The sequence below is a fragment of the Aedes aegypti genome, chromosome 3 (genome assembly GCF_002204515.2).
Source record: "Aedes aegypti strain LVP_AGWG chromosome 3, AaegL5.0 Primary Assembly, whole genome shotgun sequence".
NCBI lineage: Eukaryota > Metazoa > Arthropoda > Insecta > Diptera > Culicidae > Aedes > Aedes aegypti.
In genome coordinates, this window is record NC_035109.1 from 341,935,704 (window position 1) to 341,962,920 (window position 27,217).

General features: G+C 47.4%; 4 protein-coding genes across 4 annotated transcripts; 2 read left to right on the plus strand and 2 right to left on the minus strand.

The window, feature by feature from the left end:
• Positions 1-955: 955 nt before the first annotated feature.
• LOC110677863 (histone H1-like) lies at positions 956-18,156 on the minus strand. The gene is made up of 2 exons (XM_021849596.1): positions 17,300-18,156; positions 956-1,655 (listed from the first exon to the last, which is right to left on the minus strand). Exons 1-2 carry the CDS (start codon positions 17,426-17,428, stop codon positions 1,104-1,106), a joined length of 681 nt encoding a protein of 226 aa, XP_021705288.1. The 5' UTR covers positions 17,429-18,156; the 3' UTR covers positions 956-1,103.
• On the plus strand, positions 4,481-4,937 carry LOC110677865 (histone H2A). Its single transcript, XM_021849597.1, has one exon. It carries the CDS (start codon positions 4,547-4,549, stop codon positions 4,919-4,921), a length of 375 nt encoding a protein of 124 aa, XP_021705289.1. The 5' UTR covers positions 4,481-4,546; the 3' UTR covers positions 4,922-4,937.
• Positions 18,157-19,557: 1,401 nt separating the features above from the next.
• On the minus strand, positions 19,558-19,941 carry LOC110678246 (histone H2B-like). Its single transcript, XM_021850865.1, has one exon. The coding sequence runs from the start codon at positions 19,939-19,941 to the stop codon at positions 19,558-19,560; it is 384 nt and encodes a 127-aa protein (XP_021706557.1).
• A 2,259-nt stretch (positions 19,942-22,200) lies between these two features.
• Positions 22,201-22,575, plus strand: LOC110678247 (histone H2A). The gene has a single exon (XM_021850866.1). It carries the CDS (start codon positions 22,201-22,203, stop codon positions 22,573-22,575), a length of 375 nt encoding a protein of 124 aa, XP_021706558.1.
• Positions 22,576-27,217: the final 4,642 nt, after the last annotated feature.

Below are 27,217 nucleotides of genomic sequence, written 5' to 3' on the forward strand. Positions count from 1 at the left end.
AAGAGTAATTTGATTATTCCGCAAGGAAAATAGTGGCAGTTCGCTCATACTGGATCAGCTGTCAAGATTACTTTGGTAATTAGCAGCAAACTGTACTTGACCGCTCTACTTGGGATGTCGATACTCAGCCTGCCCAGTAGGTCCGGTACGTACGGACCTGTGAACTAGACTATCGAAATGCATACATTTTGCATTTTGACATACGAACGCTTTATGTTTCGTTTTAGCATCAACTCACATCCAGGCGTCGGTAGGCGCGTGGTGTACGCACAGACCTAACGATCGCAAGGGCCTTGGTTCGATTCCAGGTTGCTGCGAGAAACATTTTTTGTTGCCAATGTTTGGTTTCATAAGGCAAAGCTATGAATTTCAACCCGATTTATTGTGGCGAATTTTCATAAGTGCATCCAATGTATTTCGATAGTCCATTTGCCTGAGTGTATTGAAAACGCACGGGCCTATCGATCGCAAGGTCCTTGGTTCGATTCCAGGTTGCCGCGAAAACATGTTTTGGTTTCACAAGGCAACGCTACGAATCTCAACCCGATTTAAATAAGGCTCCCCCAAAACTACGCGACTTTTTACGGCGACAGCGACACGATTTCGTTGTTGTGTCGCTGCAAGCACTCTTCTATGGAACCATCTTGACTGACACGACGCGAATCGCTGCGAAATCGCGACGTTTTTTTGTCGCTGTCGCTTAGATCTGGGGGAGCCTTTAAGTCGATAGACTTCTTCAAATCCTTGAATCATTCGAGTGTATCAAAAGCTGTTCCTCTAGTGGAGGTTTGCTTTGGGTACGGATGCACCGCTACAGTGAGTGCCAGCCAGTGCTCGCCTACCTGTCCGGGCTTTACAGTTGCTGGCAGAGAAAGGGGTGCATGATTGGCCAATTTTATTGATTTGCGAAAGGGTTCGGGAAGAATTCGCCATTCAGTGGCAAAAAGTGCACGTAACTTTTCGGGGGGATTTATTTCCCTCTGTGAGAGGAATGGAATATCATTGACTGTGCAACTCTTTGTTCTAAACTTGGATGGTAGTCCTGAAAAGGACTGATTGGATGTTAGATACTGTTTTACAACAGTACGGTTGCTGTCCCAAATTTACTTCTTGGCAGCGGTCTTCTTCGCGGCAGCTTTCTTGGCTGGGGCAGCCTTCTTCGGTTTTGGGGTCTTGGGCTTCTTGGCGGCGGTCTTGGAAGGTTTGGTGGCCTTCTGCTTCGGAGCAGCAGCCTTCTTCACACCACCGGCCTTTTTGGCAGCCTTGGCACCAGCAGCTTTGGCTTTCTTGGCTGCAGCCGGCTTCTTGGCTTTCTTCTCGCCGGCTGGCTTCTTGGCCTTCTTCTCCCCAGCTGGTTTCTTGGTGGCCTTCTTCTTCTCTCCGGTAGCCTTCTTGGCCTTCTTCTCGCCGGCCTTCTTCGGTTTCTTCTCACTGGCGGCCTTCTTAGCTTCAGCCTTCAGCTTGAACGAACCGGAAGCGCCGGTGCCCTTGGTTTGGACGAACTTGCCCTTCTCGACGCCATTCTTCAAGGCCTTCTTGAGGAATGGGGCAAGCTTGGCGACATCGCATTTGTAGTTGGCGGCGATGTACTTCTTGATGGCCTGCAGGGACGATCCGTTGCGTTCCTTCAAGGTTTTGATGGCAGCAACAACCATGTCGTTGACCCACCCCGACGGCTTCTTCGGCTTGCCCTGTCCCTTGGGGGCCCTTGGCTTCTTGGTCTTGGCTGGCGAGGCAGCCGGGGCTGCGGCAGCGGCTTCAGTGGCAACTTCAGACATCTCGATAGGTAGCTAGAGTAACACTCACACGATGGCGATAGTAAACGAATGAATGACGGAAATTCTGGCAACAGTGCGGTGTTCGATTTCGTCGTCTGTGTTAGGGATGCAGACATGGTCGTCCACTGGATGACTGTTCGCGAAATATTGTACATATTTTTGGTAACACCTTTTTAAAACGCATTTTTCCGGTAATCGCACTAAGTATTTGCCTGTCTAGTATGTCCGTTTGGTGAGTGCATGAGTCTCGCTAGCAGCCCGTCATCGCCACATCGGGCCGGTTTCGCGAGAAGCACCGCTGAGACATGTCTTTACAGCACCCGTGCGCCATATGGTGTGGCTTTGCTCGATAAAACAATCAATAGTAACTATTGAAACAATACCACCCTGCACGGCGGTGGTGAATTTGGCAACATGAATGGTTGCTCTTTGCGGTGACATGCGGGTATAGCCAGTATGCCGGTGTCTAATGGCCCCTAATGAGCCTCAAACAAAGTCATTCCCAGTGCCGACGAGCGATGTTACGCGTTTGGTTTTAGTAAACTTTGAACAATGTTAATTTGATGTTTTTCATCAAACATACCGAAAACTTGGGCTCGACTATGACGTCAGTCACACAAGTTTGTGCCATTTTGTCCGGAAAACAATGTCACCAAACACTAATCACCTTCCACCTGTGCACTGTTGGTTGGTCGAATGTGTGCAAATTGCTGGCATTGCCTCAGCCATCGGCGGCAACTGCATTGGAAAAGGACAGTGCACGTGCTACTATGGATCTAGTTTATCTGAGAATGTTTTACTTCAAGAAGCAAGCACCCTCCCTGCGGTGGAATCTGCAAATGAGCTAGTGCGAAATCTGCCCGAATAGGCATCGGTTTTGCTAGCTGCAGTTGCATCGAATGAACATTCCATACAATCTCTTCTGGCGGCAGTAGTACCGGACATGTCGCGCTGAATTCGCGACAAATTGTTCTCGGAAGTCCCTAACATGCCCCACGGCACGTGTTCCCGGTGTAGAAACTGCACCCTACACTCCCCCGATCGAGATATATTTTTGTGTACAGTGCCCTCAGGGGCTGTTCAACGTGTCTGTCCGTGCTAGTACTGAGCAACACCCGAGCCAGGAAGCCGAATGGCAACCACACAACGTGTCATGTCACCATCATTCGCAAATTTCATAACGCCAACAATGACCATTTGCAACGCGCCCCACCACCCATTGTGTATAAGAATGTTTTCCCAATTTCGTTTGACCCGTTACATCTCGAAGACACACCACCCACCCATGAACTATGTGAATGGGCCCCATCAATGGGAACCGATTGATGGCATTATCGAGATTATCCGATCGATAACATTTGCATCAACTGTTGTTCGATAAACGTTATTATGATAGCCTGAACTGCTGGGATGCTCTTACGAGATCGTTTGTAATGGGACGCTAGAAAACATAATGAGCTTCTTTCCAATACGTTGAGAAGAAGAACGAACGAACCACGAAACTTGTCATCATGCCTGCCTAGCTAGCTAGTCCTATGATGTCAAAATTGTCTAAACTACTAACATGCAGCACAACCGATAGCAAAAATGAAGTTGTTAAGGTGCAACATGGCAATCAGCATAAATATTGAACTTTAAACGTTCTGCTAGTGAATGGAGTGTGGTTAAGGTACAACATTTTTTTTGCAATCAGCAGAAATGTTGAACGTACGAAGTGGATCTTCTTGTTTTAAATTCAAACGGATGGAAAAACTTAGATCTAGGGTTTTTTTTGTGAACAGATGTTTCCCTATACTGCTTAACAATGAAATTCCTATTATTTATTACGCAGCTGAATGGGGATCCAAATCTCTGCAACTGTAATCGTTATAATTAATCAATACTGAAACTGATAACATCGAATAAATAAAATGAATTGGATAAATTCAAACTGATCAGAGAGGGGGGTGTTGTCACGTATGAAGTCACCGCCGTGACACTACCTCAGTCGGTTCAATAGTGTGATAAAACAGTCTAGTGTCAGATTTTCAAAATCAACTCTTTTTCGGGATTGAAATAGTGGCCCTGAAAAGGGCCTTTTGGTTTGGTGTGATTGAACGCAGTGTCGGTCGTCATTTACTTGGAGCTGGTGTACTTGGTGACGGCCTTGGTGCCTTCCGAAACGGCGTGCTTGGCCAACTCTCCCGGGAGCAGAAGCCGGACGGCGGTTTGGATTTCGCGGGATGTGATCGTCGAACGCTTGTTGTAGTGGGCCAGGCGGGAGGCTTCGGCGGCAATACGCTCAAAGATGTCGTTGACGAAGCTGTTCATGATGCTCATGGCTTTCGACGAAACGCCAGTGTCGGGGTGAACTTGCTTCAACACCTTGTAGATGTAGATGGCGTAGCTTTCCTTCCTGCGCTGCTTCTTCTTCTTCTTATCGCCCTTGACAATGTTCTTCTGGGCCTTGCCGGATTTCTTCGCGGCCTTTCCGCTGGTTTTCGGTGCCATCGTGCTGCTAACGTTGTTTTAGATTCCAAACGAAAACTGAAACTGATGCCCGACCGAACCAGTCGGTTCTCTTTTATACCCGTAGAATGGTGAGCGCTGTTCCGCCCCTTCGCTTCGTTTGCTACTTCATCCATTTCGTTCGCACCATCCTAGTATGAGTGCAGCGCAGGGCTACGCATGTATAAAAGATACCCTCATCCGGTGAAATCACCATCAGTACCGCTTACGTACGCTTCGTGAACGTTTGTTTCTCAAGTCCACTCAAACTCAACCACAAAATGTCTGGCCGCGGCAAAGGAGGCAAAGTTAAGGGAAAGGCAAAGTCCCGTTCCAACCGCGCTGGATTGCAGTTCCCAGTCGGTCGTATTCACCGTCTGCTCCGGAAGGGCAACTATGCCGAGCGTGTCGGTGCCGGCGCTCCAGTCTACTTGGCTGCCGTTATGGAATATCTGGCCGCTGAAGTGCTCGAATTGGCAGGAAACGCTGCCCGTGACAACAAGAAGACCAGAATCATTCCCCGTCATCTGCAGTTGGCCATCCGCAACGACGAAGAATTGAACAAGCTGCTGTCCGGTGTTACCATCGCCCAAGGTGGTGTTCTGCCCAACATTCAGGCTGTCTTGCTGCCGAAGAAAACCGAAAAGAAGGCATAAGTTACACTGCGTGCATCAAACCAAAAACCGTCCTTTTCAGGACGACAATATCCAGTCCACCGCTAGAGAGTTGTTGTTGAAATATTGCAGATTTATCTAATTTAGCCACAGAGAGGATCGATGAAGAGATATCGGCCATATTATGACCATTTCTGAATCAATTCCTAGATTCCGCGGGGGGAAACGTTTGGGCTTCTTAAATGTTCTGTTCGGGATACCTCGAACTTTCGATTTTTGGAGTTCAATTTGCCGAAACAGAAACATAAAACATTGAAACAGCCAGCCCTGCGTGAGCTGTTCCTGAAGAGAGAGGAGGGTAAACTGTTCATCCAGTTCCTGCCCCATTTTCTACTATCTACTGCTTGACAATAGAAGAGTTGATGAAGCAGGTAGTATTTAAAAAACTTATATTATTTATTCGAGGAAAGGCTATATCAGGAGCTCCTAATATTAAAGGAATCAATCAATTTCCAAACCCCACAATTATCAATTATAACTATCATAGGGGTGTGTTTCAAAGTAAACAAGCCAAAGATTACGTTTCAATCATACGGTCAAACTTTCAATGTTGGATGTTCGAGTTGTCTAGTTTGTAGCAACAAGGGGAGGCGAGCTGGGAAAGCTTCTGCATCCGGAAAAGAGCATAAGAAGAAGGGGAAACATACGGCCGGTACCAGAGAATGAAGTCCGCGCTGGAGATGCACATTCAAAAGTGTGTGCAAAGCGAAGCATGAAGGGACAACTCGAGTTGTCGGTTGGTTGACGTACCTCCCTCATCAGTGTTGAGAGTATGATCGTTCGGTGGTAGGAGGAAGGTCAAGGGGCTTTAGGAAGTAATCGTTCCCCCAGGGGAACAAACAGTTTTAGGTACACTGAAGGGAAAATTGCTCACACAACTCTTTTAGGGAATGCTCTAGTGGCCCTGAAAAGGGCCGTTTTGTTGAGAATGGCAACTATAATGCAGACCGAATTTAAGCGCGTTCTCCACGGATACGGCGAGCCAGCTGGATGTCCTTGGGCATAATGGTGACACGCTTGGCGTGGATGGCGCAAAGGTTGGTATCTTCGAAAAGACCGACCAGATAGGCCTCGCTCGCTTCCTGCAGGGCCATGACAGCCGAGCTCTGGAAGCGCAGATCGGTCTTGAAGTCCTGGGCGATCTCACGAACCAGACGCTGGAATGGCAGCTTGCGGATCAGCAGCTCAGTCGACTTTTGGTAGCGACGGATTTCACGCAGAGCAACGGTTCCTGGCCGATAACGGTGAGGCTTCTTGACACCTCCGGTGGCTGGGGCGCTCTTGCGAGCGGCTTTGGTAGCCAGCTGCTTGCGAGGAGCTTTTCCTCCAGTAGACTTACGAGCAGTCTGCTTGGTACGGGCCATTGTGTTAGATGATGATTAATTTGCTTTCAATCCAAACGGATCAGTTGAAACGCAGCGACAGAATGAGGGTCAAAAAACCAGGCAGTCCTCTTTTATATGCTCATATCGATGCAGGCAACCAATCGGAAGCCACGGAAGAATAGAAAAAGCAAGAGAGGAAAGAAGAACTCAACCCTCGAGTGGGTATAAAAGTGGCCGCTAGTGTTTGGCGCAGCCCCATCATTCCGAATCGAACTGCCGTTGTGAACGGTTGCGTGTCTTTTTGAGTTGCGAGACAAGTTCGAATTCTCCTCCGTTCGTGTGCGAAGTGCTCTTTTCGCGATTTCCCGCTCCCGCGACTGCTCTCCGGCGCTGACCTACCTCCTTGGGGTGGCTAGCCAAAAGGCATCTCTGCAAGCAGAGCAACCGCGGCCCATAGCGATGGGTCGCAACAGGAAGCAAAAGGCGGACTCCGCCTCGACCCCCGCCCCGCTGGCCGACAGTGGGCAGACCAGCGCGCCGAAACGCGCAAGAAATGAGGATGCCAACCCGGCGGCGTACAGCAGGTTGCTGGCAAACAACCAGTTTGCCTCCCTGCCTGTGGACCAAGCCCCCCCGGGCGCGAAAGTTCCCCCCCTCTTCACGGCGTCGAAGGACCTCTCGGCGCTGCGATCCGAGCTAGCGGCCAACAACATCCGGCCGCTGTTCAAGCTGTGCCATACCGGCACTAAGATCATGTGCGCCTCCGGCGCCGATTACGACAAGGCCGGCAAGCTGCTGAAGGCAAAAGGGGTGGAATTCTACACCCACGATGCCCCCGGCAGCAAGCCGTTGAAAGTTCTCGTCCGAGGGCTGCCGGAGTTCACCCCGGAGGCAATCGTGGACGAAATGAAGGCGGCTGGACTCAAGCCGACGAATGTGTTCCCCATCCGGAGAGCACAAGGAGGACGACATCGGGACCAGCTCTACCTGGCCCACTTGGAGAAGGGGTCCACCACCATGGCGGGACTGACGAGGGTGAGAGCGCTCTTCCACATCGTGGTGGAATGGGAGCGCTACCGCCCGAAGAAACGGGACGTGACGCAGTGTGGCAACTGCCTCGCGTTCGGGCACGGGACGAGGAACTGCCACATGAAGCCTCGCTGTGGCAAATGTGCCGGCGCGCACGCCACGATAACATGCCAGCCAATGGAGGAGGGCATCGAGCCGAAGTGCGCCAACTGTGGCGCCAACCACGAGGGCAGCAGCCGCAACTGCCCCAAACGTGCGGAGTTTCTGGCAATCCGCCAGCAAGCGTCCGCCAAGAAGCTGGGACGGCAACGCCAGCGCCAACCACCCCCACCGCTGACTGAGGAGCACTTCCCGACGCCCCGCTACCAAGTGCCCAATCTGCCACCGCTTCAACCAACCCACCGGCAGGCATCCCGCCAGTCGGCCCCTTCCGTTCAGCATCGCCTCGCGGCCGCCGCCGCCGCCCCACCGGTGCAGAATGCGCCCCCTCCTGGATGGGGGAATCCTGGACGCAGTGTCCCCGGCACTCCTCCCTCCGACGACGGCTCCCTGTACACTCCGGAGCAAATGTTGGAGTACACCAGGGACTTGTTCCAACGGCTGCGCGCCTGCCGTTCCAAGTCGGAGCAGATCAACGCCGCCAACTCGGTGGTATTCGCCTTTCTCGCCAAATATGGCCCGTGAGGCCACCACCAAGATCCTCAACTGGAACGCTTGCTCCCTCCGGAGCAAAAACCGAGAGTTGTCCGCCTTCCTGGACCAAGAAGGCATCGACATAGCCATGATCACGGAGACGCACCTCAAGCCGGAAGTTAACATCTTCATCCCCGACTTCCGGCTCGTGCGGCTTGACCGGTGCGGATCCGAAGGTGGAGGCGTTGCGGTTGCTCTGCGGAGGAACGTAAACTGCACCCTGCTGCCGAGCTTCCAACTAAAAGTCATCGAGGCCGTAGGTGTTCGGGTGGAAACCTCCATCGGCCCAATCACGATCATCGCGGCGTACTGCCCGAAGCAAACCAACATCAACGACGGAACATCGGCGGCCCTAAAGCAAGACATCGTCAAACTGACACGGCGGCAGGGGCAGTTCATCCTGGCTGGCGATCTGAATGCAAGGCACGAGATCTGGGGAAACCCCCGGCGAAATAGGAACGGCCTCATCCTACAACAAGACCTGGAGGAAGGCCACTACACCATCCTGAGCCCGGATTCACCCACCCGCCTGAGCCGGTCCGGGGCCCATGCGACCATTGATATCTTCCTGACCAACATGGCCGACAACATCTCCCAACCGGTCGTTCACCAGGACCTGAGCTCGGACCACTACCCGGTGGTGGCAGAAGTTGGTTCCCTGGTCAACCGGCATCGGGTCACCCGGCGCAACTACCACCGTGTCGACTGGGGCCAATTCCAGCGGTGTGTCGACGCTAACATCCAGTACGAGGCCCCCCTGGCGTCCGCTGAAGACATCGACCGGCACCTGCAGAACGTCGAAGAGGCCATCTCCGTGGCCCGAGAACAGCATGTACCAGCATCTGGTCAGGTGAGCAACACCCTTTTTATCGATCGTGTTACCAAAGATCTCATTCGTTTAAGGAACACCAAACGCAGGCAGTACCAACGCTCTGGTCTGCCTGCGTTGAAAAGCGAAGTCAATCGCATATCCAAAATAATCAAGGCCAGAATGGTGGACCTCAGGAACGATGATTTTTCCAACAAGATCCGCTCTCTCCCAGATTGTGCTAGGCCATTCTGGAAGATGACCAAACTTTTGAAATCCAAACCCAGACCTATTCCACCGTTGATCCCATTAGACAACACCGACTCTAAGGATCGCTTGATAACCCCTGCGGAGAAGGCTGCTGAGATAGGTCGGCATTTCGTCAGCTCCCACAATCTAGGGCTAGACATTCCTAGCCCACACGACGCTGCTATTTCCGAACACGCAGCTAACCTACACCGATCTCCCAACGACTTCTCGGAGGAGTTGGAGATCACTGCTGACGAGTTGCTGGCCTATCTCAAAACATCCAAAAACATGAAGGCCCCAGGTTTCGACAACATCCTGAACTTGGAGCTCAAGCAATTGAGTCTCCAGTTCTACCAACATCTGGCACTGATTTTCAATCAGTGCCTTCGACTTAGCTACTTCCCCTCGTCGTGGAAGTCAGCAAAAGTCATCCCCATTAAGAAACCTGGGAAGGATCCTTCCTCCCCCAAAAGCTATCGACCCATCAGCCTTCTCTCAGGGTTATCAAAGCTCTTTGAAAAAGCGATCAACAGACGGCTGCTTTCGGCAGCCGATCAAAACAACATCTTGCTCGAGGAACAGTTTGGCTTTCGACGCGGTCGTTCAACCGTGCACCAACTGACTCGAGTAACCAACATCCTCAGGCGGAACAAGTCCCTTGCCAAATCCTCCGCCATGGCGTTGCTCGATGTTGAAAAAGCATTCGACAACGTCTGGCACGACGGCCTGGTGTACAAGCTGCACCGATACAATCTTCCCACCTATTTGGTGAAAATCATCAAAAACTATCTGTTTAACAGGACGTTCAGGGTTTCCCTTAATGGAGTCAACTCAGACCCTCACAACATCCCCGCAGGTGTCCCACAGGGCAGTATTTTAGGTCCCCTACTATACAACCTGTTCACCTCGGACATGCCTCAGCTCCCTGAAGGCGGCTCTCTGTCACTGTTCGCCGACGACACATCAGTCGTCTACAGCGGCAGATTCACGAGAGCACTAACATCTCGACTCCAGAGAGGCCTGAACGTCTTGTCAGATTATTTGAACAGCTGGAAGATCTGTATCAACGCAGCGAAGACCCAGGTCATCCTCTTCCCCTATTCCAAATCCCCCAGACTTGTTCCGGCTGAGGATTGTAAAATCACCCTCGGTGGATCAACGGTGGAATGGTCTGATGCAGCCGACTACCTTGGGCTAACGTTAGACAGCAAGCTTCTCTTCAGACAGCAGGTTGACAAAACGGTCACTAAAAGCAACATCTTGCTCAAAGCATTGTACCCCCTGATCAACCGGAAGTCAACTCTGTCTCTGAAGAATAAGCTTGCTGTTTACAAACAGGTCATTCTTCCAGTAATTGAATATGGCGTTCCAATCTGGGAGAGTTGCGCTAAAACCCACCATCTGAGGCTCCAGAGGACCCAAAATAAGTTCCTCCGGATGATCCTCAATAGTCCTCCGAGAACGAGGACAACCGAGGTCCACCGTCTGGCTGAGATCAAAACACTAGAGGAGCGCTTTGGTGACTCGATCGGCAGATTTAGGGCTCGTTGCCATCAATCGGACCAGCAGGTCATCCGGGACCTCGTTCCCCCCTAGGTTATCAAATTTTTCTTGTAGTGTAAATAGTTAGTTAGGTTATCAAATTCTCTTTTTATAAAAACTACCAGAGCCCATAAGGCCAAAAAAAACTAGGGTAACACCACAAAATTAAACCAGCCAAACAAAAACTATGACAAACAAAGTTGAAGGACCCCTTCGGGGTCAAACTCTTAATATGTAAAATACTTTTGTACCAAAAATCCAAATGAAAATAAAAATGAATTTAATGAAAATGAAATTGGCGCAGCCATCAGTTCCAGTACTACCGTCGTCGAACACAGAACCAAATTCATCCAAAATGACCGGCCGTGGCAAGGGAGGCAAAGGACTCGGAAAAGGAGGCGCCAAGCGTCATCGCAAGGTTTTGCGTGATAACATCCAGGGTATCACCAAGCCCGCAATCCGTCGTCTGGCTCGTCGTGGAGGAGTCAAGCGTATCTCCGGACTTATCTACGAGGAAACTCGTGGTGTGTTGAAGGTGTTCCTGGAAAACGTCATCCGTGATGCCGTTACCTACACTGAACACGCCAAGCGTAAAACCGTTACCGCTATGGATGTTGTCTACGCTCTGAAGCGTCAGGGACGCACCCTGTACGGTTTCGGAGGTTAAATCGCATTCCAAAGTTTCGCTCTTCAAACGGCCCTTTTCAGGGCCACCAAACACACTCATCAAGGAGTTGATACGACAAATGTTCACACACTAAAAGCAAGGGTAATCTAATGGGACAAGCACTACACGCTTTTGCAGTCCGGCGGTGGCGTGGCTTGGGGAGAAAATTCTCGTCTCCGATTGGAAGACACCATAAAATGCCAATATATATATACATACATAGTCTAGTCTAGTCAGCACTGTCATTTCCCGGGGTGGCACTACTGTTGTTACTTACTTGTTGTACTTCGGTCGGTTCGAAAACAACAACCGCTATGATGCCACGCCGGTGAAATCCAGTGCGTGCATCTTTCCATACCAATCTCACGTGCATGCATCTCAACTCCGGACTTCAGTGTCAGGTACGGAACGCTCGTCGTACCACTCCCTATTACCTATTACCACTCATCAAATTCCATTAGGATTGCGTTAGGAACTTCTTAGTTTGCCTCGCTCGGTTCCACAATGCGATGGACGAACAAATATTTCATCATGTTCCACACTGTACCTTATGAGAAATGTCCCGCTCACTGGATGCGGTTGCAATCAATATTTACAAGCACTGGAATTGTGTTCGCGCACCCGAAACGAAACGAAGGGAAAACGAATCACCGAACCGGGTGAGAGACGGGAATTTGAATCCACCGACGGGAAAAACCGGGAATTTGAGAAGGTCACCGGGAAAATCGTTTTGAACGAACATTTCCAAGCTTCGAATCTACAAACCACAACAAGCATTTATGACTTTGAACAAATCAGTTTCATTGAAATGTATTGAAAGTGGATGATGAAATGTCTACCGTAAAATGGGGTGTTTTCAAGCAACTTCTAGTATGTCAATAATTAAACAAAGGACAGCCCTACTACAGTAAGGACCCGATTTTGTCAGCCCCTCGATGAATTTTAGGCTGACCAAATCGGGTCATTTTATTTTGTTCCCGTTTTTCAAATTTCGACATGGTTACATGGACTTTTAAAGAGGGTACGTGGTAAAACATGACGATACCAATTTTTTGACAAATCTGAAATTGGCTGACAAAATCGGGTCAGTACTGGATTCTCTCGTCGCGTGCCAAACACAATTATGAGGATCCTATGGCAGATTTCTGAGATAATCATGAAAATGTGTGATTTTTGACGTAACTGCAAAACAGGGTTGTAAAGGAATTTGACTTTCGCAAATGAAACCATATTTTGCCAACAACAAAACATAATCTTTTTGATCAATAACTTTGATGCTTTCATTCATTTTCATAAGTTATGCTCAACCTCAATCAGATAATACATCAATATTATCGAACTTGGAACTCCTGCAAACGCAAACCGTTTTCTTTTAACTGCTAAATCTTTCATAGTTATTAATCTGGAAACTGTCAATACTTCGTAAAATTGTCTTGAATTGTTTTTGAGACTTAAATGCAACAGGATCATAACCTATATACCGTTAAGTCACCAGTCACCGTGCGGCCTCCATTCACCGTGCACATATACAAATTCCTACAGAATATTCATACAATTTTCACAAATCATTCTTTGGTCAGCAAAATAAGATAAAACTGATGAAACGAACTAGTTTTTGCCACAAATAATTTTGAAAAACCTAGTTTATGTAGACAAAATCATGTGAATTCTGTTTGATAACGAGATATTGCAACAATCTTAGTAGAAACGCCAAAAAATCACATTTTTTATTTTAACGATAGAGTATGAAATTTTTCAAAATTTCAACAAGTTTTCACTGTGGATATTATTAGTAAGATGTATTTCATCGTATGAGCAATGAGATTTAATGCAAATTAGAATTTTTATTGTGTTTCAGTCGAAACCCAAATGCACGGTGAATGGATCCTTTTCAATATATATGGATCCTATTACCGTGTATAGTGTAAAAGGCATGAAATTATGCGATAATATTAGATTTATTGTTATGTCGTCATTAAACTACTTCATATTTAGAATTTAAGTGAATATGGAATGGTTTGGACAATACAGTCAAACCTCCTATAACGATTTTAATTAAAAAATAATAATTTAGCCAATTTTTAAACTTTGTATAGTTTTTATTGTAAATGAAGATTTGAATACTCTTAAAAATGAATGCGCACACTACTAGCAACATAGTTGCTCCATTAACAACGTTTCTTCAAGATACAAAATCAAATCATGACGAAAACTATACGCACGGTAAATGGTGACACATAGAACGGTACGAGGCGACCTTAACATGACATTTTCAAACATAATTTTTGACTAATTTTTTGTTATGCATCACTAGTTTTAGATTTTTCCCTGAATTATTATATAATTGCCCGCTACGTAGTGGTATTCTAGTACGCTTCAAATTATTTGGAATAGTTTTATATTTTTTTGAAGTGCAAATTTTTCTTAAATGCACGGTGAATGGTAGCTTGACGGTACAGTTAACTCTCCCTAACTCGATATTGAATTTGTCTTGAATTGGTTTTGATACTTAAATGCAACAGGATCATAACCTATATATTTGCATTTGCTTCTTTGAATGATTGTTCTCCTTCGTCTTCGAAAATAGCCCCTATTTGTTTTGCTGGTCTGCTCGATAGGTAGACAGTTTGACAGTTCGATAGGTAGATTTGGTTTCACTCTTCGCGCAACTCGGGTGCCTCTGAGAAAAAAAAAAAAAAAAAAAAAAAAAAAAAAAATCCCATATTTTCAGGGCTAGACATTTTAGTAATATTCAGTAACAAACAAAATAGTCCCCTTAACCTTTACAATGCAGCTTTACTTCACGGAACAAGCCTAAAGTATAATGGAACATATATCGGCATAAATCGAACGAGTTTTGTAACTTGGAAAAAGTAGTAGAAAAGATAATCCCCTAACACCCCGCTAACTTTCAAAAAGAAACTTTTTCCATAAGAAATATTAAAAGGCGAAATCTAGATAACATTTTCAAAAGCTTTTGTCTGCGTTGTGATCTCAATTAAATATACTTATGTTCTGGGTTACTCACATATTTTTGTTAATATTGTTTCATTGTTTTGTAGTTAAATCTTTTTTGCCAATAAAATTCTTTCAAAAATGGTTTGAATCGTTTTCAATATCTAGACTCCACAATACCTAATATTAATAGATATCCCCGATCACATAATGCAGCTCACAATCCTCCGAACAAAGCAAGCAAGATATATCGACTTCCGACGTTTTTGTGACTTTTCAAACTTGATGGAGAAGTTCAATCCCTTAAAACCCCACGAGTCCTTAACACCCCATTTTACGGTACTAACTTCTTAAAAAGGTTTCACTTTTCTCAATAATTAGCAATGTAGTACCAAACAATGTTTGTTTGATTTTTTGAGCTTGGCTCTAACTTTTTGACTCAAGAGTTTGAAAGAAAAGTTTACTAGCCTAAAATAATCTTGCCGAAAGTTTTTGCACTCAAACATATTGGATGCAAAAAAAAATCCTAAGTTGTTGAATATTCATACCACAATAAATCCAGATTTCCTTGGGAACAGCATTTTAAGAGTTTCTAATCTCTCATTAGTTAACTAATCGATTACAAATTGAATAGGTAAGGTAGATGCTGCTACATGTGTGGGTTTGTTTTATTTTTTTAATTCACCCTAGATTTAATTACTTTAGAGAAACATCAATTTAATGAAACACTGATTTATTTTGGCATCTGGAGTTTGGCATCGGCCAAATTATCTGAAACTCGGCAGTAAGACGCACTTGAAGAGCATAATGTTGATAAATAGCAGTCAAGGCCTTCCTTAGTGTAGTGGTAAAGTCGGTGGCTACAAAGCAAACCCATGCTGAAGGTGTCTGGGTTCAACTTCCCAACAAGCCATGTGAGCAAAATGGTCACATAAAAAAATAAAGTGAGAAGCCGGCCAAGAAAAATGAGAAGAAGAAGAGGCATTCGCAAAATCCCATGTGCGAAATAAATCAAAAGAATGAGCACAAAAAATTTTGATAATGAAGACGCGTTCACTCCAACGGAAATGCTCGACGTGTAGTAACAGCGGCGGAAGTAATTTACCGGTTTCAATTTGAGTGTCAGGAGCTCAGGGCCAAATTTTCGAGCCGCAAATTTTTCTCGGTGCACGCAAGCAAATGGCGGCGGTGCTCACTCTCTTTCTCTCGTACCCAAACTGCGATGGGGATGTGAGGCGTTCGATTCGCCAATCACGCTTAAAATCAGTTACACTGTATTGATTTGCTCTCATCTTTGGAATAGTGGAACAGCATTGGATTACGAAAATCAAACATACTGAGCAAGGTCGACCCATTGGCCCCGAAAGATTGAGATTTTCAGAAGCCAATCCCTGGGCTTAGTATTTTACTGCCAATTAATTTAATTTGCAACATCCACAAGAGTAATTTGATTATTCCGCAAGGAAAATAGTGGCAGTTCGCTCATACTGGATCAGCTGTCAAGATTACTTTGGTAATTAGCAGCAAACTGTACTTGACCGCTCTACTTGGGATGTCGATACTCAGCCTGCCCAGTAGGTCCGGTACGTACGGACCTGTGAACTAGACTATCGAAATGCATACATTTTGCATTTTGACATACGAACGCTTTATGTTTCGTTTTAGCATCAACTCACATCCAGGCGTCGGTAGGCGCGTGGTGTACGCACAGACCTAACGATCGCAAGGGCCTTGGTTCGATTCCAGGTTGCTGCGAGAAACATTTTTTGTTGCCAATGTTTGGTTTCATAAGGCAAAGCTATGAATTTCAACCCGATTTATTGTGGCGAATTTTTATAAGTGCATCCAATGTATTTCGATAGTCCATTTGCCTGAGTGTATTGAAAACGCACGGGCCTATCGATCGCAAGGTCCTTGGTTCGATTCCAGGTTGCCGCGAAAACATGTTTTGGTTTCACAAGGCAACGCTACGAATCTCAACCCGATTTAAATAAGGCTCCCCCAAAACTACGCGACTTTTTACGGCGACAGCGACACGATTTCGTTGTTGTGTCGCTGCAAGCACTCTTCTATGGAACCATCTTGACTGACACGACGCGAATCGCTGCGAAATCGCGACGTTTTTTTGTCGCTGTCGCTTAGATCTGGGGGAGCCTTTAAGTCGATAGACTTCTTCAAATCCTTGAATCATTCGAGTGTATCAAAAGCTGTTCCTCTAGTGGAGGTTTGCTTTGGGTACGGATGCACCGCTACAGTGAGTGCCAGCCAGTGCTCGCCTACCTGTCCGGGCTTTACAGTTGCTGGCAGAGAAAGGGGTGCATGATTGGCCAATTTTATTGATTTGCGAAAGGGTTCGGGAAGAATTCGCCATTCAGTGGCAAAAGTGCACGTAACTTTTCGGGGGGATTTATTTCCCTCTGTGAGAGGAATGGAATATCATTGACTGTGCAACTCTTTGTTCTAAACTTGGATGGTAGTCCTGAAAAGGACTGATTGGATGTTAGATACTGTTTTACAACAGTACGGTTGCTGTCCCAAATTTACTTCTTGGCAGCGGTCTTCTTCGCGGCAGCTTTCTTGGCTGGGGCAGCCTTCTTCGGTTTTGGGGTCTTGGGCTTCTTGGCGGCGGTCTTGGAAGGTTTGGTGGCCTTCTGCTTCGGAGCAGCAGCCTTCTTCACACCACCGGCCTTTTTGGCAGCCTTGGCACCAGCAGCTTTGGCTTTCTTGGCTGCAGCCGGCTTCTTGGCTTTCTTCTCGCCGGCTGGCTTCTTGGCCTTCTTCTCCCCAGCTGGTTTCTTGGTGGCCTTCTTCTTCTCTCCGGTAGCCTTCTTGGCCTTCTTCTCGCCGGCCTTCTTCGGTTTCTTCTCACTGGCGGCCTTCTTAGCTTCAGCCTTCAGCTTGAACGAACCGGAAGCGCCGGTGCCCTTGGTTTGGACGAACTTGCCCTTCTCGACGCCATTCTTCAAGGCCTTCTTGAGGAATGGGGCAAGCTTGGCGACATCGCATTTGTAGTTGGCGGCGATGTACTTCTTGATGGCCTGCAGGGACGATCCGTTGCGTTCCTTCAAGGTTTTGATGGCAGCAACAACCATGTCGTTGACTGGGGGGTGGGTCGACGGCTTCTTCGGCTTGCCCTGTCCCTTGGGGGCCCTTGGCTTCTTGGTCTTGGCTGGCGAGGCAGCCGGGGCTGCGGCAGCGGCTTCAGTGGCAACTTCAGACATCTCGATAGGTAGCTAGAGTAACACTCACACGATGGCGATAGTAAACGAATGAATGACGGAAATTCTGGCAACAGTGCGGTGTTCGATTTCGTCGTCTGTGTTAGGGATGCAGACATGGTCGTCCACTGGATGACTGTTCGCGAAATATTGTACATATTTTTGGTAACACCTTTTTAAAACGCATTTTTCCGGTAATCGCACTAAGTATTTGCCTGTCTAGTATGTCCGTTTGGTGAGTGCATGAGTCTCGCTAGCAGCCCGTCATCGCCACATCGGGCCGGTTTCGCGAGAAGCACCGCTGAGACATGTCTTTACAGCACCCGTGCGCCATATGGTGTGGCTTTGCTCGATAAAACAATCAATAGTAACTATTGAAACAATACCACCCTGCACGGCGGTGGTGAATTTGGCAACATGAATGGTTGCTCTTTGCGGTGACATGCGGGTATAGCCAGTATGCCGGTGTCTAATGGCCCCTAATGAGCCTCAAACAAAGTCATTCCCAGTGCCGACGAGCGATGTTACGCGTTTGGTTTTAGTAAACTTTGAACAATGTTAATTTGATGTTTTTCATCAAACATACCGAAAACTTGGGCTCGACTATGACGTCAGTCACACAAGTTTGTGCCATTTTGTCCGGAAAACAATGTCACCAAACACTAATCACCTTCCACCTGTGCACTGTTGGTTGGTCGAATGTGTGCAAATTGCTGGCATTGCCTCAGCCATCGGCGGCAACTGCATTGGAAAAGGACAGTGCACGTGCTACTATGGATCTAGCTTATCTGAGAATGTTTTACTTCAAGAAGCAAGCAAGCAAAGCAAGCACCCTCCCTGCGGTGGAATCTGCAAATGAGCTAGTGCGAAATCTGCCCGAATAGGCATCGGTTTTGCTAGCTGCAGTTGCATCGAATGAACATTCCATACAATCTCTTCTGGCGGCAGTAGTACCGGACATGTCGCGCTGAATTCGCGACAAATTGTTCTCGGAAGTCCCTAACATGCCCCACGGCACGTGTTCCCGGTGTAGAAACTGCACCCTACACTCCCCCCGATCGAGATATATTTTTGTGTACAGTGCCCTCAGGGGCTGTTCAACGTGTCTGTCCGTGCTAGTACTGAGCAACACCCGAGCCAGGAAGCCGAATGGCAACCACACAACGTGTCATGTCACCATCATTCGCAAACTTTCATAACGCCAACAATGACCATTTGCAACGCGCCCACCACCCATTGTGTATAAGAATGTTTTCCCAATTTCGTTTGACCCGTTACATCTCGAAGACACACCACCCACCCATGAACTATGTGAATGGGCCCCATCAATGGGAACCGATTGATGGCATTATCGAGATTATCCGATCGATAACATTTGCATCAACTGTTGTTCGATAAACGTTATTATGATAGCCTGAACTGCTGGGATGCTCTTACGAGATCGTTTGTAATGGGACGCTAGAAAACATAATGAGCTTCTTTCCAATACGTTGAGAAGAAGAACGAACGAACCACGAAACTTGTCATCATGCCTGCCTAGCTAGCTAGTCCTATGATGTCAAAATTGTCTAAACTACTAACATGCAGCACAACCGATAGCAAAAATGAAGTTGTTAAGGTGCAACATGGCAATCAGCATAAATATTGAACTTTAAACGTTCTGCTAGTGAATGGAGTGTGGTTAAGGTACAACATTTTTTTGCAATCAGCAGAAATGTTGAACGTACGAAGTGGATCTTCTTGTTTTAAATTCAAACGGATGGAAAAACTTAGATCTAGGGGTTTTTTTTGTGAACAGATGTTTCCCTATACTGCTTAACAATGAAATTCCTATTATTTATTACGCAGCTGAATGGGGATCCAAATCTCTGCAACTGTAATCGTTATAATTAATCAATACTGAAACTGATAACATCGAATAAATAAAATGAATTGGATAAATTCAAACTGATCAGAGAGGGGGGTGTTGTCACGTATGAAGTCACCGCCGTGACACTACCTCAGTCGGTTCAATAGTGTGATAAAACAGTCTAGTGTCAGATTTTCAAAATCAACTCTTTTTCGGGATTGAAATAGTGGCCCTGAAAAGGGCCTTTTGGTTTGGTGTGATTGAACGCAGTGTCGGTCGTCATTTACTTGGAGCTGGTGTACTTGGTGACGGCCTTGGTGCCTTCCGAAACGGCGTGCTTGGCCAACTCTCCCGGGAGCAGAAGCCGGACGGCGGTTTGGATTTCGCGGGATGTGATCGTCGAACGCTTGTTGTAGTGGGCCAGGCGGGAGGCTTCGGCGGCAATACGCTCAAAGATGTCGTTGACGAAGCTGTTCATGATGCTCATGGCTTTCGACGAAACGCCAGTGTCGGGGTGAACTTGCTTCAACACCTTGTAGATGTAGATGGCGTAGCTTTCCTTCCTGCGCTGCTTCTTCTTCTTCTTATCGCCCTTGACAATGTTCTTCTGGGCCTTGCCGGATTTCTTCGCGGCCTTTCCGCTGGTTTTCGGTTGCATTAAATTCATGTTTATTTTCCATTGTGTTTTACAAAAATTATTTTTACAAATTAAGAGTTTGACCTTCAGGTCCTTCAGCTTTGATTTTGGTTGATTTTTGTTCTCGTTGTGGAATAGATTTGGTTTTACCCTAGTGTAATTAATCGGCCTTTAAGGCTCTGGTAGTTTTAAGAAAAGAAAAGAAAATTTGATAACCTAACTACTACTATTTACACTACAAAAAATTTGATAACCTAGGGGGGAACGAGGTCCCGGATGACCTGCTGGCCAGATTGGTGGCAACGAGCCCTGAATTTTTCAATCGAGTCACCAAAGCGCTCCTCTAAAGTTTTGATCTCGGCCAGACGGTGGACCTCGGTTGTCCTCGTTCTCGGAGGACTGTTGAGGATCATCCGGAGGAACTTATTTTGGGTCCTCTGGAGCCTCAGATGGTGGGTTTTAGCGCAACTCTCCCAGATTGGTACGCCATATTCAATTACTGGAAGAATGACCTGTTTGTAAACAGCAAGCTTGTTCTTCAAAGACAGAGTTGACTTCCGGTTGATGAGTGGGTAAAGTGCTTTTAGCAAGATATTGCTTTTGATGACCGTTTTGTCAACCTGCTGTCTGAAGAGAAGCTTGCTGTCTAACGTTAGCCCAAGGTAGTCGGCTGCATCAGACCATTCCACCGTTGATCCACCGAGGGTGATTTTACAATCCTCAGCCGGAACAAGTCTGGGGGATTTGGAATAGGGGAAGAGGATGACCTGGGTCTTCGCTGCGTTGATACAGATCTTCCAGCTGTTCAAATAATCTGACAAAACGTTCAGGCCTCTCTGGAGTCGAGATGTTAGTGCTCTCGTGAATCTGCCGCTGTAGACGACTGATGTGTCGTCAGCGAACAGTGACAGAGAGCCGCCTTCAGGGAGCTGAGGCATGTCCGAGGTGAACAGGTTGTATAGTAGGGGACCTAAAATACTGCCCTGTGGAACACCTGCGGGGATGTTGTGATGATCTGAGTTGACTCCATTAAGGGAAACCCTGAACGTCCTGTTAAACAGATAATGTTTGATGATTTTCACCAAATAGGTGGGAAGATTGTATCGGTGCAGCTTGTACACCAGGCCGTCATGCCAGACGTTGTCGAATGCTTTTTCAACGTCAAGCAACGCCATGGCGGAGGATTTGGCAAGGGACTTGTTCCGCCTGAGGATGTTGGTTACTCGAGTCAGTTGGTGCACGGTTGAACGACCGCGTCGAAAGCCAAACTGTTCCTCGAGCAAGATGTTGTTTTGATCGGCTGCCGAAAGCAGCCGTCTGTTGATCGCTTTTTCAAAAAGCTTTGATAACCCTGAGAGAAGGCTGATGGGTCGATAGCTTTTGGGGGAGGAAGGATCCTTCCCAGGTTTCTTAATGGGGATGACTTTTGCTGACTTCCACGACGAGGGGAAGTAGCTAAGTCGGAGGCACTGATTGAAAATCAGTGCCAGATGTTGGTAGAACTGGAGACTCAATTGCTTGAGCTCCAAGTTCAGGATGTTGTCGAAACCTGGGGCCTTCATGTTTTTGGATGTTTTGAGATAGGCCAGCAACTCGTCGGCAGTGATCTCCAACTCCTCCGAGAAGTCGTTGGGAGATTGGTGTAGGTTAGCTGCGTGTTCGGAAACAGCAGCTTCGTGTGGGCTAGGAATGTCTAGCCCTAGATTGTGGGAGCTGACGAAATGCCGACCTATCTCAGCAGCCTTCTCCGCAGGGGTTATCAAGCGATCCTTAGAGTCGGTGTTGTCTAATGGGATCAACGGTGGAATAGGTCTGGGTTTGGATTTTAAAAGTTTGGTCATCTTCCAGAATGGCCTAGCACAATCTGGGAGAGAGCGGATCTTGTTGGAAAAATCATCGTTCCTGAGGTCCACCATTCTGGCCTTGATTATTTTGGATATGCGATTGACTTCGCTTTTCAACGCAGGCAGACCAGAGCGTTGGTACTGCCTGCGCTGGTTTTCGGTGCCATCGTGCTGCTAACGTTGTTTTAGATTCCAAACGAAAACTGAAACTGATGCCCGACCGAACCAGTCGGTTCTCTTTTATACCCGTAGAATGGTGAGCGCTGTTCCGCCCCTTCGCTTCGTTTGCTACTTCATCCATTTCGTTCGCACCATCCTAGTATGAGTGCAGCGCAGGGCTACGCATGTATAAAAGATACCCTCATCCGGTGAAATCACCATCAGTACCGCTTACGTACGCTTCGTGAACGTTTGTTTCTCAAGTCCACTCAAACTCAACCACAAAATGTCTGGCCGCGGCAAAGGAGGCAAAGTTAAGGGAAAGGCAAAGTCCCGTTCCAACCGCGCTGGATTGCAGTTCCCAGTCGGTCGTATTCACCGTCTGCTCCGGAAGGGCAACTATGCCGAGCGTGTCGGTGCCGGCGCTCCAGTCTACTTGGCTGCCGTTATGGAATATCTGGCCGCTGAAGTGCTCGAATTGGCAGGAAACGCTGCCCGTGACAACAAGAAGACCAGAATCATTCCCCGTCATCTGCAGTTGGCCATCCGCAACGACGAAGAATTGAACAAGCTGCTGTCCGGTGTTACCATCGCCCAAGGTGGTGTTCTGCCCAACATTCAGGCTGTCTTGCTGCCGAAGAAAACCGAAAAGAAGGCATAAGTTACACTGCGTGCATCAAACCAAAAACCGTCCTTTTCAGGACGACAATATCCAGTCCACCGCTAGAGAGTTGTTGTTGAAATATTGCAGATTTATCTAATTTAGCCACAGAGAGGATCGATGAAGAGATATCGGCCATATTATGACCATTTCTGAATCAATTCCTAGATTCCGCGGGGGGAAACGTTTGGGCTTCTTAAATGTTCTGTTCGGGATACCTCGAACTTTCGATTTTTGGAGTTCAATTTGCCGAAACAGAAACATAAAACATTGAAACAGCCAGCCCTGCGTGAGCTGTTCCTGAAGAGAGAGGAGGGTAAACTGTTCATCCAGTTCCTGCCCCATTTTCTACTATCTACTGCTTGACAATAGAAGAGTTGATGAAGCAGGTAGTATTTAAAAAACTTATATTATTTATTCGAGGAAAGGCTATATCAGGAGCTCCTAATATTAAAGGAATCAATCAATTTCCAAACCCCACAATTATCAATTATAACTATCATAGGGGTGTGTTTCAAAGTAAACAAGCCAAAGATTACGTTTCAATCATACGGTCAAACTTTCAATGTTGGATGTTCGAGTTGTCTAGTTTGTAGCAACAAGGGGAGGCGAGCTGGGAAAGCTTCTGAATCCGGAAAAGAGCATAAGAAGAAGGGGAAACATACGGCCGGTACCAGAGAATGAAGTCCGCGCTGGAGATGCACATTCAAAAGTGTGTGCAAAGCGAAGCATGAAGGGACAACTCGAGTTGTCGGTTGGTTGACGTACCTCCCTCATCAGTGTTGAGAGTATGATCGTTCGGTGGTAGGAGGAAGGTCAAGGGGCTTTAGGAAGTAATCGTTCCCCCAGGGGAACAAACAGTTTTAGGTACACTGAAGGGAAAATTGCTCACACAACTCTTTTAGGGAATGCTCTAGTGGCCCTGAAAAGGGCCGTTTTGTTGAGAATGGCAACTATAATGCAGACCGAATTTAAGCGCGTTCTCCACGGATACGGCGAGCCAGCTGGATGTCCTTGGGCATAATGGTGACACGCTTGGCGTGGATGGCGCAAAGGTTGGTATCTTCGAAAAGACCGACCAGATAGGCCTCGCTCGCTTCCTGCAGGGCCATGACAGCCGAGCTCTGGAAGCGCAGATCGGTCTTGAAGTCCTGGGCGATCTCACGAACCAGACGCTGGAATGGCAGCTTGCGGATCAGCAGCTCAGTCGACTTTTGGTAGCGACGGATTTCACGCAGAGCAACGGTTCCTGGCCGATAACGGTGAGGCTTCTTGACACCTCCGGTGGCTGGGGCGCTCTTGCGAGCGGCTTTGGTAGCCAGCTGCTTGCGAGGAGCTTTTCCTCCAGTAGACTTACGAGCAGTCTGCTTGGTACGGGCCATTGTGTTAGATGATGATTAATTTGCTTTCAATCCAAACGGATCAGTTGAAACGCAGCGACAGAATGAGGGTCAAAAATTTTTTTTTTTTTTTTTTAAATTAATATGTATGTATTTCATTTTTTCTTGTTGAAACAATCATTTTTCTTACATTCTAAGTGATACCGCTATAAGCTTTTCAAACTTTGATAGTTTTCATTTAGTTATTACTAACTTGTTTATGTTTTGTTGTTTGAATATTAATGATAATTTTTAAACATTTCATTGTTTTGTTTCATTATAATCTAAATCTAAACTACTCCTAACTATTTACACTATTTACAATATGTACAAAGAACCCATGTTAAACATAGATGTTCCTAATTATTGGCCATTCGGATTGAACAGTTCTGTTTCTATGTTTCAAAGCTACATTTTCCAGCCTTACCGCAATTGGGTCAAGATTTGCTAGCCGATGGACCTTGGCCGTCCTTGTGTTCCATGGGAGCTTCAGAATCATCTTTAGGTACTTGTTCTGAACGGTTTGTAGCTTCCTAATGTGGGTCCGGGCACATCCCATCCAGACCGGGGAGCCGTACAGCAACATTGGAAGGACTACCTGTTTGTAGATGGCCAATTTGTTGGTTCTGGAGACCTTCGATCGGCGATTGATCATCGGGTAGAGCCTTTTCAGCGTGGAAGTGCTCATTAGCACCCTATCGTTGACATGCGGTCGGTAGAGCAGCTTGCTGTCCATCAGAAGACCCAGGTATCTCACCACGTCAACCCAGTCTACTTCGTTGCCAAGCACTTTTATTTTCCCGTTCGGTTTGAGGCGGTCCGTATTCCTATGCGGGAAAACAATGACTTGGGTCTTGATGGCGTTCACCCGGATCTTCCAATTTTTCAGGTACTTAACGTAGGCATCAAGTCCTTTTTGTAGTTTGTTCACTAGCGCTCTGATGACCCGCCCGGTGTAGCTAATCGCTGAGTCATCAGCGAACAGCGATAGGGAGCCTCTAGCTGGAAGCGGGGGGATGTCCGAAGTATACAAGTTGTATAGTATCGGACCAAGTATACTGCCTTGTGGCACTCCGGCTGGGATTGGGTACGGACTCGAGAGTGTACCGGAAACGCTAACCTGGGATGTTCTTCCGGCGAGGTAGTTGGAGATAATCTTCACCAGATAGACGGGACAGTTCTGCTGGAGTAGCTTGTGTGTGAGTCCGGCGTGCCAGACATTATCAAAAGCTTTTTCAATGTCTAGCAACGCCATGACTGTTGTCTTCGACAACTGCTTCGACCGCCTGATCTGGTTGGTCACCCTTTGCAGTTGGTGCACTGTTGAGTGCCCCCGCCTGAATCCAAACTGGACATCCAACAGTATATTGTTCGCTTCGGTGTGGTCCAGAAGCCTACGGTACACAACCCTCTCGAACACCTTGCTTATTGACGAGAGTAGGCTGATTGGTCGGTAGCTGGCTGGATTGGTGGGATCCTTCCCCGGCTTCGGAATGGGAACCACCTTCGATAGTTTCCAACTGGAAGGGAAGTATCCTATCTCGAGGCATCTGTTGAAGACATTGACCAGAACGTTGATCGCCTTGGGGCCAAGATTCTTGAGGACTATATTGAACACTCCATCGAACCCTGGAGCCTTCATGTTTCTCGTGAACTTGATGCTAGTCGTCAGTTCTGCTGATGTGACCCTCTTTTCAGCTGGAAGCGCGTTTGGTGTATTGGCCAATCGGTTGATGCTGTCGGTTACCAACGGCTCCATCGGACTAACTATATCCCGACCCAGATTATGCGAGGCTAGAAACTGCTTTGAAATGGCATTTGCCTTTTCACTGGCTGTTAGGCAAATTTTGTTTGGTTCTCTGAGAGGTGGTATTGGTTTGGGTTTTGTTTTTAACACTTTTGCAAGACGCCAGAAGGGCTTGGAGTAGTTTGGCAAATTTTTGAGATCTGTGTTGAACTGTTTGTTTTTAAACTTACTAACTCTATTGGCAATGATTCTGTTAAGTTTTTTATAGAGAATTTTACGGGATGGATTGAGGGTTCTTTGATATTGTCTTCTAATGCAATTTCTAAGGGATATTATTCGTTTCGTGGTATTGTCAATGTTGGTGAACTTACTTACTACTGCAGTTGATGGGATGAATCGGGACTCCGCCTCACCAATGGTATCAGTGAGTTCTCGGAGAGCATTGTCGATGTCTTCCGCCGTCACCAGAACCGGGTTCTCATTGGACCGATCCTCGACGAACTGCTGGAACTGGGGCCAGTTCGCACGATGGTAGTTTTTCCTCCGATACTGTTGTCGTGGATTGATGGCATGTTCCACCTCGAAAACCACCGGTAGGTGGTCAGATGGCAGCTCTGTCAAGGCGACCAAGTTGGAGCAGTTGTCCGAGATGTTCGTGATGACAATGTCCAATGTGGAACCAGCTCCGGCCGGGGAGAAGTGTGTTGGAGAATCCGGATGGAGAACGACATAGTGCCCTGCCTGAAGGTCCTCGGCAAGCACCATACCGTTCCTGTTGTTCCTCGCATTGCCCCACAACGAGTGACGGGCATTGAAGTCGCCAGCCAGAATGAACTTACCCATCCGTCGAGTCAGCTTCTGGAGATCGTTTTTCAAGCGAATGGAGGAACCATCCGAGAGCTTGCTCTGTAGTGGATTGTAGGCTGCAACGATTTCGATTGGCCCAGTCGGTGTAAGCAGTTCTACTCCGACCGCCTCGATGGTGCTCAATCGATAATCCGGCAGCGCACGGCACTTGAATCCCTTGCGAACGGCAATGGCTACGCCACCACCATGTTGTACACCAGGGCGATCCAGTCTGAAGACGGAGTGCTCCGGCAGGTAGAAACTTACGGACGGCTTCAGATGAGTTTCCGTAATAAATGCGATGTCGATTCGGTTGGCTTCTAGAAACTCGATGAACTCTAGATGTTTGGCCGCCAGGGAGCGGGCGTTCCAATTAGCAACCTTGACGTTGAACGTTGAAGCTGAGGAACATCTGCATCATCTGCATCATCATTTTCTGCATCTCAGCAACGAGAGCGGCGAGATGTGCAATCGTGCTGGACACAGATGTTGGAAGGGCCTCCGGTTGCGGGAAGCCTTGGTTGATTGGTTCTGAGCCACCATTCGGATTGCCCCACCTGAATCCGGGCGGGATGCCACCAGGGGGAGCTCTTGGCGGCGAACGTGAACGTTGCCAACCGGAGGATGACATCGGTGGAGGTAGCTCGGGAAACTCGTCGAGGTTGATGAG

What these genes read in the sequence shown, in the direction of transcription:
- LOC110677865 (XM_021849597.1), top strand. Translation starts at nt 4,547, where the DNA reads ATGTCTGGCCGCGGCAAAGGAGGCAAAGTTAAGGGAAAGGCAAAGTCC.
- LOC110677863 (XM_021849596.1), bottom strand. Translation starts at nt 17,428, where the DNA reads ATGTCTGAAGTTGCCACTGAAGCCGCTGCCGCAGCCCCGGCTGCCTCG. An exon ending in CCCACCCCCCAGTCAACGAC is followed by an intron (nt 1,656 to 17,299) that starts ATGGTTGTTGCT and finishes TGGGTCAACGAC; the next exon opens with ATGGTTGTTGCTGCCATCAA.
- LOC110678246 (XM_021850865.1), bottom strand. Translation starts at nt 19,941, where the DNA reads ATGAATTTAATGCAACCGAAAACCAGCGGAAAGGCCGCGAAGAAATCC.
- LOC110678247 (XM_021850866.1), top strand. Translation starts at nt 22,201, where the DNA reads ATGTCTGGCCGCGGCAAAGGAGGCAAAGTTAAGGGAAAGGCAAAGTCC.